General features: G+C 46.5%; 1 protein-coding gene across 1 annotated transcript in view; it reads left to right on the forward strand.

Annotated features, from left to right (window-relative positions):
- Positions 1–5,076: 5,076 nt before the first annotated feature.
- LOC116947175 (uncharacterized) overlaps positions 5,077–15,302 on the forward strand; it is a 65,033-nt gene continuing 54,807 nt past the window's right edge. Inside the window, exon 1 of the mRNA XM_032962629.2 lies at positions 5,077–5,929. Within this exon, the coding sequence (XP_032818520.2) occupies positions 5,608–5,929 (322 nt within the window). The 5' untranslated portion in view covers positions 5,077–5,607. The remainder of the gene's footprint in view (positions 5,930–15,302) is intronic.

The following is a 15,302-nucleotide window of genomic DNA, read 5'->3' on the forward strand; positions in this document are numbered from 1 at the left end:
AGTCACACACCACCAGGTTGCTGGTTTTGTGGTCACGTGTTTTTTTGCGTCCACGGTGTTCATGGTGCAGCGTGTAACGAAGGTACAGCGGGTTTGTTAACGGCAGGCTATGGATGTTTATTGTCATATCTTTTTTTATATACGTATTTTGACCCGTTTATACGTTTTATTGTTTCGTGTAACTCAAATGTTATCGATGTAACGTCGTGTTTACTTGAATTGCGATGGGCGCGATATAAAGTGAAGTTGAATTGATTCATCCTCCATAGATATAAAACGTTATATGCTATGCCAACGCGGTAGGGATACGGCTCATTGAATAGTTGCCGAAAGGGCATCTTTATTAGAGCGTCTCTCTTGACTATACGGAGCTAAGTTTGCAAAATCACGTATCTTAGGTGACAACTACGTTCGTATCTTTATGACTGTCAAATTGAAGTGGTTAGCAGCGCCATCTAACAACAACGGTCACTGCATCGGGCGATTTCACATGCCCTTCTGTGGCCGTCTGGAACGCTCTTCCTTCCAACGTTAGGAAGCCACTGGAGCTATGCACTTTTAAACCATCTAGAATCTAGATTCTAGATTGAAAACTCATTTCTTTAGAGCCACTATTGAGTTTAGTTTTCATAATAAAGGTTTTTGGGTTAGATCGCGTTATTTATAAATGTGTCGTAACCCTCCACCACCCGACACGGCCAATCAGCAAAAAAGTGTCACGTTGACAAAAGACAAATAATTCAAATAGTTTGTTGTCCTTTCCCCGCACCGCCGATTACCACGGTCAGCTACGTACGGAGAGAAAAAAAAAGGTATACATACATACAACACACTGGAATTGCAGAACAGAGTTCGCCTGTTCAATCACCCGGCGCGGCATTGGAAGCAAGGGACACGTTTCTTCAACTCGACCGCCTCTGTCCGCCCAGCATTATACATGGGCACATCACAGTTAGGTGAGAAAGACCCTGGCATAGGAACGTGGATTTTCCGTAACTTTTTGCATTGCCCCAAATGCAGAGAATGGACGTCATCATTCACTAATTTGTAGTAGTTGACTCGTGATCATTTTTTTTGTTATAAAAGATAAAGGCGCAGCCCTCCCAACTGCCTATTCACGCCACTGCTAGGGGAACGGCGTCCGTGAGAGAGTGCTCTCCAGGGTATTGTTGACTGACTCTACCATGCTTGCTATGGATCTTGGAAGAGGAGGGAATCGCCCAACACTTTATCCTGACACACGCGACTTTGCCGGTCGCCTGCGGTGTACCCGTTTATAGTGCCGAGTGTACAGAGGCGTGGGCATCGAATGAATAAACTTGGCACCCGTTGTTTCAACTGCCTCGCCTGGAAATTGAATCTAACCGTCGACCACTGGATTGCAAGTCGTGTGTTCTCACCATTACACCATCGCTGGCAGCATCCAAACCAAATCAGCAGCAGCAAAAAATGAGCAACTTTCCACCGTAGGCAGACTAATTAAGTGTCGTTGCCATTGATTTGATATAATCCTTGAAGAAAACAATGGCTTTCAACTTTGAACATTTTAACATACAATTGTTTGATACGTTCTGCAATGTTCATCGTCTGTGGGTGATCCGGCAAAACAAGTACATTGCACGTTCTCTGATTGAACAAACACAAAAAACCCATAGCAAACCTCTCAGCTGACAAGAGCTTAAAAAATATGTTTGGGTTTATTTAATTTGTCGCTGACAACTTGCGCGCAACGCGATGAACGTTTTCAGTTTCATCCATTTGGTATAGCGCCGTGAGCCATTCGGCTCTTGAATCCGGTGCAACCGCAACAAACAAAAACATGAACAAGTGGGATAGCGTCGTATCCTCGGCACTCACGGCGGCAAGCCCTGCAGAGTGCCGCAGCAAGATCCAAAGTTCAGTGCTTTAACATGATGCTCGGTTGAACAATTCTGGCAAAAAATCGGTACTCAAAGGGCAAATGTTGTCAACTTACTCTCCAACACACCGGTTGGCTGAAGTGGTAACTAATTTGTGCGTTTTGTTCACGTGACAAACCTTATTGGTTGGCTGTGTCGGATGGTGGTGGGTTAACGACACATTTATGCTCGCGCGATCTAACCCAAACACGTGTATTATGAATAACATGATGCTACCTGGCTGTTTATTGGTGGAGTCATTCGCGTCCTTGCATTGCTTAACTTCGGGTAGGATAGTCCAGAAAACTCTGTGTCTTAGAATCAATCGGACCACGCCAGCCGCATTCATCTCACGTCACTCATTCTGTCCTCCTGATAAGGCAGCGGTGTGTGTGCCGTGGCGCGCAATAGCGGGTGCAGTGGTAAACAATTACTATCATCATTTAGGATAGCAGATAGAAAAAAAACAATGAAAATATTAGAGAAATGCAAAGTTACGTTTTTTTTCTTTTGTACATGTAAGGAGAAAACAAGAGACTGAATATAAATGTTGTTTTTGGGTAAAATGTTTAGGTACCACAAGAAGCCGTGGAAGACAGTGACATAAGTTGCACACGCGGTTTGAACATTAGGATGCAACTGGGTTGAGTTTTCATGTAAAGTTCTTGAGTGATATCATGAACCCGAGCTAAATGGAAGAAGGCAATGATCACCGAAGTCTTTGAGACAGGACACCATGGCACGTGGAGAGAGTACATTTCACTCTCAGTGGAAGTACCCTATACCGTTAATTCCTACTCCCAGCCAGCCTTCAAAGTGCTCAGGAAAATATCGAGTGAGAAGGCCTGCGTACAGGATCCATCTTGTGGTCCATGTTTGTAATCGGTAGATGACTCAGGATTATCATTTCAAGATGGTGCTGGTGCCATGTTCCAAATATCGAACAACAATAATTAAGCAATCTGCTCCCATTGTCATTTTATTTTGCGTTAGTGAGTCAGGCGTGGACATTTCCACGTTATTATGACAACGATCGGCCTATGCGTGAAACAAACGCGGTTGAAGTGTCACAAAGTCGTAGGCTTAGTGCAGCACCCAACCTTCGCCTGACTGGAATTGAAACTCAATAATCTTCTAGATTGTGAGTCAGGCGCCCTGACAAATAATTAATAATAATAACAATGCTCATTATACCAATATACTCTTCTTTGTTTACGCAGAGATTTGAGGACATGCTCCTTGACGCTCAACGCTCATTACTCAGTAGCGTCCTTCCTGTTGTGGCGTTTATAAGAAACAGCGTTTCTGCTCGCGGAAGGAAACCGGAGTTCCCAGAGAAAACCCACGCCCGCTAGAGAATAATAATTCAAGATAGGACCAGCAACCCTCTTGCTGTACTACCCTCTCACAGGCACATCTTAACCTTGTACGTGAGCGTTTCGTGTAGGCTCCGCCTCTGCGTGATCCACCACCCCCGCCTCCAACGCTTACAAATATTCGTACCTGGTGCGCGCCTCTAAGCAACTGCATTTTTTTTTTAAACACGTAAACATGTACGAACACAACTCTGCCTGCAGGTGCTTGCTAATGACTCGTGTGTTTTTGACACATCGGTGTGAAACATTGGCTTCGTCGACTACTGTTGTCCAGTGAGCGTTTGTTTAAACACGCAGACTCTGGGCCGGTTTCGACGCTTCGTGGGTCTCGTCGGCAGGGCGAGGTTTGTTGAAGAAAAATCTCCTGGATTGCCAGATGTTTTCTTTTTATATATACATGTTTCCTTCATTTGATGCGGTAGATGCGTTCGAAGAAAAGTGCCCAAAAAGCGAAACCGCACTAGACAGCTGCCTGCCGACGAGCGCGAGACAGTTCGCAAAGTGCAAACTAGTCCGAGGTCGACTGCGTAGCCGCAAATGAGTTAATTAAAACCGCATATAGCGAATTTTTGTGTAGAAATTGGTACGCCGCATCTACGCAAAATCGCACAAAGCGAACCCGCATGAAGCCAGGGAATCATGCACAGTATACAGTTGATCAGATCTCCAGTTAAAAATGAAATTACGAATCTGAATAAGTTATTGTTATTCAAAGACGTCATATTCAGACCAAAACAGCGTCGCTCTGGTGTATATGTATACCGTCTGATACATTTCCATAGCCACTTAAATGAGAGAGCTCTGAACCAGAGGTAGAAGTAATTTAAACACGTACCTTCATGACATTTGTAATTCGTGATCGACATTTACCTTCCAAGATTCAAAGTAATTGATCATTTATATCGAAATCACACGAAACACGGGTGATGAATCAGTTGTATCTGTATGTATGTACTGCAAGTTGAACTTCTTTCGCCCCTTAAGTAGGCCAACCGTGCTCATCGGAGGTGCAAACAGTGTACGTACAAACTAAACACAAAAAGCAATTCTTAAGGCATAAGTTTTCAATCTCGCTTTAAAAGTGCATACCTCCAGGGCTTCCGAATATCGGAAGGAAGAGCGTTCCAGACTGCCGCAGAAGCGCATCTGAAACGCGCGATGCAGTGACCGTCTTTATTCATCATTATCTGGCGCATAACACACACACACATATACGCAATGCTCGTATACTGTAAACAAATATATAAATGGGTTACACCACAGTTAGTCTCTCGGTAGGTCGCGCGGGGTGGGGGTAAAGTGTGGGCTAACTCCCGCCTCTTCCAAGAAGGCTAGCCCCAGCATGGAAGAGTAGACTCAAAATGACCCTCCAGAGAGGCTATCCAGAGCTCCCTCTATCGACAAAGCCCTTTCGACAATTTTAAACAATTTAATTGGTGATGCTGCTGCGTTAACGCACAAACACAACGAACAACACACTCAACGCACTCGCCAAACATCACTATGGCTTTAACACACACACACTGTGCATATGCATATGCATATGTAATCGGCGACGTTTCGGGCAATGGCCCTGCGATGCCCGCCGGCTCCTGCGAGAGCAACCTCTGGCGGGTGCCAACGCCGGTGGCGAGCCGACGGGCTTGAAGAGAGTGGTGGCCGTGTCCATTGGACACGCGCGCCTCTCCGCTGCAGCCAATAGCGACCCCACGGAGGATGATGATGATGATGGGTGGGGGTGGGAGGTTCTCCCCCACTCGCACCCTCTCCCTTCCACCCACTCCGCCCCCCCCCCACCACCACCAAAACACTCCCGGTCTGCATGCGGACCAGCCACGGATGACCACAGTTATAGCCACCGACTTGAACAACCCTCTGTCGCATTACCGCAGCGCGGGTAAACGAGGGGGGGAGGGACGTGCAGCAGTTCTCTTATCACAACTCCGCTATAAAAAAACAACAACAACAACAACAACCACAAACGTCAATCGAGACTCACTCACTCGCTCGCTCGCAGAATGCGCGAAAGCGTCGTTGTCGACTGTCACAAACCGCAGCAGCAGCAGCAACAGCAACAGCCGATATGCGGGACACCGCTGTAGGCTGGCTCACTCCTCCCGCCTCGTGTTGAGGCTCGGAGCAAGTCGGTGGCGAAGCGGAGCGGAGAGAGCCCCAAACACCGAGAGCGCCCGGTGACGCAGGCGAAGCCAGGCCAGGCCAGGCCAGCCAGCATCGACCGTCACCTCGACAGCAGTTCGCGGCGGCGTCGTGACAAGTCGTGGCTCGAACCGGTCGGATTGCCGTCAGCTCGCCGCGGGCTGTCTCCTGCGAGGATGTACACCTTCGTGCCATATTACCTGCACGGCTTCGGGGTGTGGGGCGTCAATTACTGCCCGGCGGAGGGCGCCGATTGTGCACGGGCAGCGAAGCACGGGTGCGGCGGTGCTGGCGGTGCTGGCGGTGGTGTCGGGGTGGTTCCGTTGCCGGCTCGCCTGCCGAGACCCTCGGCTGTGCTGGCTCCGGCGGCCGCGGGCGCTGCCCCGGGTGGCCCCTGGCAGGCACCCGCATGTAGCAAGGAGCTCAAGTTCGGGATTGAGCGAATTTTATCCGGAGACATCCACTCGCGGCCCGCCGACGGGTGCCTGAGGTTCCAAGGTGAGTCTTGGTGCGGTGTTGGGTGCCGCATGGGGTTGTTTCGGTGTGTGCGAAGGGGCGCTGGCTGTCATGGTGATGATGAAGATGATCATGTGCAGCACATTCTCAACCCACTGCTGGATGAAGAATCCTCCCCCCCCCCCCCGATCGCACCTTTCGGTCATGGGGAGGTTGTTTGACCATACTTCGCCACTCGAGGTCGTTGCGAGCTGTCGGAGAAGCGAGCGCACGGATATCGTGGCTTGCGCGTGATGTTCTAAACTGGTCTGGGATCGAACGCAGTTCACTCAGCAGTGCGCCACGGCTCCTCCTCCGATGATGATTATAAAACGACGGCAATGTGGTGACAGCTACTATACCCTTTATTTACCACGGAGATTCCCACTTCTCAGTCTCGATGCACCCTTTAAAATGCATTTCTTCGGACTGTAATAAGACGTGGCATTTAGGATTTCACATTGTACTGCACTATATTATACAGCACTGCCCAGTGTAGTGAAGTATTGTCAAACAACATTCCCCCCCCCCTCATCTAGCAGTAGATAAATAGAGCAATGTTAGCTGTTTGTGCATGGCGCTTCACCAGTTCGCTTCATCACTGGGCCACTCGGCTCCGTGTCGCCGGTTCTGTGCGGCCGGTTACGCCGTCATTCTCTTGAACGTTTCTCCGAATTAAAGCTCGCAGCCGACAGTAAAACGAAACGTTAAAGACCCTGTGCCGTAATCGGCTGAAATTAGGCCACTGCGTACCGGTGAAAGAGCATTACGATCTCACTCTAAATGTATCGCTCAACGAAAATAAGAATGGCATTGGGACCGGTGGTGCAGTGGTAAGCGCACGGCGCTTTGTGAAACCGGCATCCCGAGTTCGATTTTCGCCCACGGGTAAACATCAGTGGCGAGTGATATCTGAACCGGTTGTGGGCATCTCTCTACTCACCAACCCGCCACCACCCAACTTGGTGAAGTTATACTCCAACAACCGACATAACCGACGAGGCGTTCATCCAGCAGTGGATCGACAATGGACTGGAAAAAAAACGATCACATTTATCTCACCTTGTGTTTCGTATGCCCAATGGCTACGGAATCCTATTTGGGGAAATAAAACCCGGCTTTGCATGGCTCCAAAGACTCTCTTCCTGATGAATAAAAATGCAAACAGTATACGTATATACACAGTCTGGAGCGCACTGAGGATGCATGAAGGTTGATTACTGGCATATCGTGTGTGCTGGGAATGCCCGTGTCATAGTTAACGGCCTATCATTATAATTGTATCGTACAGTATAAACCGCGCGTGCATATCACTTTACATAGCAGCAATGAATTGTGCAAAAGTTAAACGCTGGTCATTAATCTACTGAAACACATCTTAACTATAAACCCACTGCAGCAGCAAGACCCTACCGAAAAATAGTCGTACGACTTTCCTGGATTAATAAGTGATGATTATTATAGTTTATCGTTATAAAAAAGCAAATACAAACAACAAATGAGCACGTCTTGATAAACGTGCGTGCGTGTATGGAAGCACAACTCTGCTGTTCGTCTTTACGCGTAAATGTAAATATTTAGTCCATGGGCATATTTATTGCACTTCCGTACGAAGTTATCTCAGCAGCCTTTATTTAAATAAAACAAAGGGCCTCATCGCATGTTCTATTCACGGAGAGACACCGAACCCTGCGTGCTGGTAATGTACACTGTTAGCCACAATGCGCGAATGTTAAGTTCCCGTTATATGCATAGATAACGCGGTGATCTGTCTAGCCACGTGGTAGTTAGATATGCCATAATAACGATACGATTTACGACGATTTGCTGTTAGTACAATCGCTCTCCGATTATACCACCGCGGTCGTCTCACATCGCAGCCCAAGCAGCCTTCTCACGATGCCTGCGATGATGACGCACGCGGGTCTTTAACGTGCCTTGTACGATCGCTCCGCGAGCCTCCATCGCGTTACATTTCCAACAAATTTGAAAGCCCCCCCCCCAGTGGCAGCTGTCCCTGTGCGGCACAAGGTGACTCAGCACGTGGCCCGCAATGAAACTGACATTAGTCCGGAAATCAGGAGGAGGAGGAGCGATCATTGAGATGCGTATCTCAATTAAATAATTTGTGGTGTTCATTTTTGGAATTTACGAAGCATTGCTCGTATGCATGTTAATACACCACAAACACATATATATATATAAAAGCGTACATGTCTGTTTATATAGAGGACCAAAGACCTTCGCCTGAATAGACATGTTCTATTCTATTCTTGCGTATGACAGGCAATATTTTCACGTGCTAAGTGCCAATGTCGAGGTCTGCTGCTGGCCACGACGAAGGGGATTCAGGAGAGAGAGAGAGTTTGGGTCGTTTTGCTCTTCCTCCTCTGTTGAGGGAGCGCAGACCGCAGTGGGTTTACTAGACGGTCGATACTTTGGGTTGCATGGCCACAATCGCACTACTACAGTAGCCTGTCTTTTAATGTATCTCTGTGAGTCTCTATGCATCTCTCTGAGTCTCTATGTATCTCTATGTGTCTCTACGGGTTTACTAGACGGTCCACATAGTTTGGGTTGCATGGCCACAAAACACGTGTGGTACGTGTGCATACGCGATCCGTGCATAGAAGTAACGCACACTCGTTCCTGGCATGGAAGTAATATTTCCCATTAAAATGCCGATTCTGCGTGTTTGGTTCACGCTCAGTCGATGCAACAGAAACTAAAATAACCTCTCACGTTTAAATAAAGCATCCCGCACCTCCGATTAGCACGGTTGGCTACGTGCGGTGCTAAAGAAGTTCCAAGTACACGCCTCCATTGGATATCTCGATTCACCACCATGGCTGGAATTCGGGGAGCGCAAATCCATAACAGCAGCTCTTTAAGCCAGGCACACAATAAGTTACATTTGTTCGGACATAGGCTCGACAAAGTTCACATGATGTCTTACTATATGTAACGTGAAAAGAAACACCTCAACACACTCGTCAACAATACTCCTTAAAATAAAAATAAACTATATTTAATCGGCAACGTTTCGGGCAATCACCCTTATTCACAGCACATAATACAGGCGACATAGGTCAACGTCCAGTAATGTATTTACACATTCATTATGCAGTGTCGTGCAGTATTTTTTTTATTAAAGCAATAATTGTACTCCGTGTCTGTAAATATACATGTAAATGTGATTGTTAGTCCATCACCCCTATTGGCTTTCCTGACCAATGTTATCAAGCGGCATTTTTTTCGTTTAAGCAGTCAGACTCTAGACCGGTTTCGACATTTCGAGTCTCATCAGCAGTCAGGTTCGTTAAACTACACACACATATACAAATGCGCGTACATGAAGCAATATTAACACACAATATACTCAAGTTTAACAGCAACACTTATCCACACATATATAACGGAAATGAGTTTAAATATGAATGTATAATTGCTACAATCCACTGCTGCATTTGTAATATTTTTTTTTGTAAGCGGTAGCTATTGCTTCGCCGCAGTTGGGTTCGAGACAGGGATTCTCTTCTGACTCAATGAATAAATATAATGTAGTTGTTTATTTATTATGTAACAACATATTAAATGCATATACATTAACGTCAAATTCAGAACTAAATCAGTATACTGTACAGATAGATTTTGGTTTAAAGAACAAAATGGTGCGGCGGCTGCCGTTGCGTTAGCAGTGGTGCACAAATAGCAAAAATTCAACCACATTCGCCACGTAGATAACGTTTCGGGCAATGGCCCTTCTTAAGTTCGTTGCTTGGAACAAGTGGCCCATCACCAGACACAACAGCTATGATATATTTTCTTCACAGGAGTGCTATTGTCGAACGTGTTGGGTTTTGTTTTATTATAATATTTTTTTATTTATTTAACGTTTAACATCTTAATAGCAAAACAAAACCACGACTAAATCGCAACAGAGGCGAGTACACCGGTAACTTTTCAGCTTGGAGACTATGCAATGAGTTATTAATTACGTAATAAAAAATAAATATTCGTGTCGAACGTGGATAGAAATATGAAATGGGGGCCTCAATAATGGACTGCATGGGGGTGTTGCAGGGGATGACTGCGTGAGACACGTCAACACCTTCCACAGATCAACCCGTTGAGAACCCATCAAACGTTTGCCTCTTGCAACGGCGACCTGGAGTTTGCATCAAGATGTAAACACATTACGTTTTGTTTTAAAGCTTCCGTGACACACCTGATGATGATTGCTTGTGTTGCAATCGAAACGTTGTGAGAATTGTATTGTTTTATTTTTATTACTTTATTATTTCCCTTTCTTCGTGACTTTACTGAAAGAACGAAGAATACATTACGTTTTGTGACATTGCTGCTGCTGCTGCTGCTGCGTTGGCAGTGATGCTCAAACTAAATCATAAACTATATATTTTTTTTTTGCCAGGTAAGGCCCACTGAGCTATATGTATAGTTTTTTCAGAAGCGACCTGGCCACAAGTGATAGCCCAACGAATTGGCTTCATCACGTGGACATTCATAGCAGCCAAGTCCTCTAAATGCATTTTGATTCTCAATCTTGAGGGACAAATTAGAGGACCCGGAGAAAAATCCAAGCGACCACGGCGAGAGTGTGCAAATTCCAAATATGCAGCAGGCGTCAGGGTCGGGATCGAACCCACGACCTCCTGTATACCAGTCGAAGTAATTCACATCTCCCCACCGTGGCGTTCAGCACAGTTAACATCAAAAACCCCACCAAAATCATTCCGTGTCACTAACGCTGCGTGCCCATTAAAAATGAATGTATATAAGAGGCGATGTTTTTGGCAATGTCCCTTCTTCAGAGCACCATAGACAAATCAGAGAGGTAGAGTGCCTCTCTCTCAGTGCTGTGAAGAAGGACCATCGACCGAGACGTCGCCTATTATATACGTTTTTTTGTAAGGCCACACATGCAGTGTAGTTGACGAATGTGCTGAGTATTATTTGTTGAATTATATCCTTAAGTTATTTTAAGTGGACAGGATATTAAACAAACGCATTGTAAATGTAACACATCGATATTAAATGTAACAATAATTGTGTGTAAACAAATTCGAGGCTAATTAACGAGATAATTATTTTAAGAGGATGAATATATATATACACTTTTTTTGACTTGGAACATTATAGGTGTCACGGGGAGCTGGGGAAGACAGCGAAATAAGTGACATTAAACAAGCAATATGAAAACAATTGCATGCAACTGGGAGTAAGTAGCGAATGTTACGTTCTTGAGTAAATATCGTGGACAGAGCTCAGTGGAAGGAAGGCCAGAAAGAGAAAGAGAGAGAGAGACTACCATCACCCATACACTACCCGTAGACTACCATCACCCACAGACTACCATCGCCCATACACTACCATAGACTACCATCACCCATAGACTACCATCACCCATACACCAATACTGCCCATACACTACCCATAGACTACCATCGCCCATAGACTACCATCGCCCATAGACTACCATGGCCCATACACTAACACTGCCCATAGACTACCATCACCCATACACTACCCATACACTAACATTGCCCATAGACTACCATGGCCCATACACTAACACTGCCCATACACTAACACTGCACATAGACTACCATCGCCCATACACTACCATCGCCCATAGACTGCCATCGCCCATAGACTACCATGTCCATACACTACCACTGCCGAAACACTAACACTGCCCATACACTAACACTGCCCATAGACTGCCATCGCCCATAGACTAACACTGCCCATAGACTACCATCGCCCATAGACTAACACTGCCCATAGACTACCATCACCCATAGACTACCCATAGACTAACACTGCCCATACACTAACACTGCCCATACACTACCATCGCCCATACGCTAACACTGCCCATACACTACCATCACCCATACACTACCACTGCCCATAGACTACCATCGCCCATACACTACCCATAGACTACCATCGCCCATACACTGCCCATAGACTACCATCACCCGTACACTAACACTGCCCATAGACTAACACTGCCCATAGACTAACACTGCCCATACACTAACACTGCACGTAGACTAACACTGCCCATAGACTACCATCACCCATACACTAACACTGCCCATACACTAACACTGCACGCAAACTAACACTGCCCATAGACTAACACTGCACGTAGACTAACACTGCCCATACACTAACACTGCCCATACACTAACACTGCCCATACACTAACACTGCCCATACACTAACACTGCCCATACACTGCCCATAGACTAACACTGCCCATACACTAACACTGCCCATACACTAACACTGCCCATACACTAACACTACCCATACACTAACACTGCCCATAGACTAACACTGCCCATAGACTACCATCGCCCATAAACTAACACTTCCCCTACACTAACACTACCCATAGACTAACACTGCCCATACACTAACACTGCCCATAGACTACCATCGCACATACACTGCCCATACACTAACACTGCCCATACACTAACACTGCCCATAGACTAACACTGCCCATAGACTACCATCGCCCATAAACTAACACTGCCCCTACACTAACACTGCCCATCGACTACCATCGCCCACAAACTAACACTGCCCATACACTAACATTGTCCATAGACTACCATCGCCCATACACTAACACTGCCCATAGAGTACCATCGCCCATACACTAACATCGCCCATACACTAACACTGCCCATAGACTAACACTGCCCATAGACTACCATCGCCCATAGACTAACACTGCCCATAGACTAACAATGCCCATACACTAACACTGCCCATACACTAACATTGCCCATACACTAACATTGCACGGAGACTAACAAGCCCTTGAGTGATATCAAGGACAGAGCTAAACGGAAGTAATTAAGGTAACAATCGCTGACGTCTTTGAGAAAGGACAATGGACACGCAGAGAGAGAGAGACAGGGGTGGTGGCTGTGGGGGGAAAGGAGACAATAATGATCGTAAATGGTTTTCAAGAGAACATTAAAACATTGTTACGATGTTGCGAATGAAGGCGCTTCTCTGAGCGGACTTGAGCCCGTCCGCGTGATTGCGTCAACCCGCGTCTCGCTGTGCGGGGCGCATCTCCCTTCCCCCCCCCTAAGTTCGCTCGTACCGCATTCACGCAATACCAAAGTGTGGTGTTGGCGTCGTTCTGCATGCAACCTTTGTAATATGAGACCAAAAAAACAACCGTTCCCGAACGATTTAAACAACAACACCCATTTTTGGCGAAGCGACAAATCTGGCCAGTTCACGTTTGATTTCGATATATGTAATGACTTACATTCAATCCCTCTGCTATGCAGGAGGGCCATTGCCCGAAACGTCGCATATTACAAAATCTATCTTATTTTCCCTTTTTCGGGCAGTGTTATTGACACGTGTTGAGTCTCACACACACACACACTGTATATTTTGTTTTGCGTAATCCCATTAAAACATTTTCCATACGCATGAAAATCTCTACATAAATAAGGCAATATAGTATTATGTATGTATTGCGTCTGAGAGCTAACGCGTACACATACATCATGCGTGCAGTCTACATGCTATTTCCCTAAGGTTATTTCGAGTTAAATCGTCCTGTTGGTTATAATGCCAATGTGCTTTAACCTATAAACATCCACCACCCGAAGCAGCCAATCAAACCAAGTGGTCACGCGGATAACAAAGAAACAAGTTCCAATTAACTTGCTTGATCAATATTCGTCGCGAAAGCCTACGTGTAAAATTATCCCGAGACATCTGCTGCTGATGTTGCTGCTGCTGCTACGGCTACCGTTGTGCTGGCGTGGTCCCGGCTATGCGGCCGCGCGTCCCTTCGCGGTGGTATACTCACGACGACTCTCTCTCTCTACCCTCCCTCTCTCCCACCGACCGTGCCCACCACAACCTACGTTTGGCCGTGACCCTGACGCACAACACAAAGGCAAAGATGACACCCCCCCCTCCCCCTGCCGGCCCGCACGCCCTTCTCCGTGCAACCTTTAACAGACTTTTGAGTGGGGAGGGGAGCACGTGCTGTTAGCGAGCACTGCGTTGCGTGCAAGTCCGGCACGGCACACAACGGGAGTGGATGGGTTGGTGGGGTGGCCAGCACCACGCCCGGCCGCCTTTGTCTCTCGAGCGGAGATATTTTTTTTTGCACACCGCACCAGGTACACGTAGTCGTTTTAAGGCCGAGTCGACCTAGGGGATGGATTACCTGTCCAGGTAATCGTCACTGGTGTTGGTTGTGAGCAGAAATCGAACTCAGGGGCGGCACGCGCTAACTGCTGCGCCACCGCCCCCCCCCACCTCTCCACACACACGAGGACCTACTTACTCTCTACCGTCCACGGCCGTAATTATAATATTTATTGTGGGAGGACACATCCCCCCCCAATATTCAAATATGCTCAAAATGTCCCCCCCCCCCAATATATTGCTATCAAATAGATTTATTTTTATATGATTGCGGTTATGGTTGTACTTTATTAATCTCTAATCTCTGCCATTACATACAAATGAAATAAGAAAAGGTAAAAAAGAAAAAACAGAGCAATGTAATGCAATACACTATTAGACATTATTGTAAAAAAAAAAAGTCCATCCTATGTGTTAGTGATTTTTTTTGTATATTTTAGGCAGGATATTCGTTTTCAATTTTTTTTTTCTGGGGAGGGACCCCCATACCCCCTGGAAGATTTGGTCCCCCCCAATGTTTGCTCCATGGCTACGGCCTTGCTGCCGTCACTTGTGACCCTCATCGTGCCGCTCGCTGTCCCCCGCGACACGTGTTGCTTTCCCGACCTCGCTTCAACCTCCAGATGACGAGGCAGTCAGTTGCTCGTGCAGTGCGTCCATCTGGTCAGACGCGCGCGTGCGTTATACCTACAGCCACAGCTTATCTGTATAGTCACACACGCGTGTGTGTTATGCCTACAGAGATAGCTCATCTGTATAGTCACACACGCGTGTGTGTTATGCCTACAGAGATAGCTCATCTGTATAGTCACACACGCGCGTGCGTTATACCTACAGGCACAGCTCATCTGTATAGTCACACACGCGTGTGTGTTATACCTACAGAGATAGCTCATCTGTATAGTCACACACGCGTGTGTGTTATACCTACAGGGAGAGCTCATCTGTATAGTCACACACGCGTGTGTGTTATACCTACAGAGAGAGCTCATCTGTATAGTCACACACGCGTGTGTGTTATACCTACAGACACGCCTCATATAACCTTGAATTGAACAAAGTTATTAGAAGTACTTGGGAATGTAAACGATCGGAGGAGGGAATTACAAAGTGGTGCAGTGGTGAGGGAAGAAGCAGAAAGAGAGCAGTC

This window comes from Petromyzon marinus, chromosome 29, assembly GCF_048934315.1.
Source record: "Petromyzon marinus isolate PM22_M1 ecotype Great Lakes invasive population chromosome 29, UKy_Petmar_22M1.pri1.0, whole genome shotgun sequence".
Classification (NCBI taxonomy): domain Eukaryota; kingdom Metazoa; phylum Chordata; class Hyperoartia; order Petromyzontiformes; family Petromyzontidae; genus Petromyzon; species Petromyzon marinus.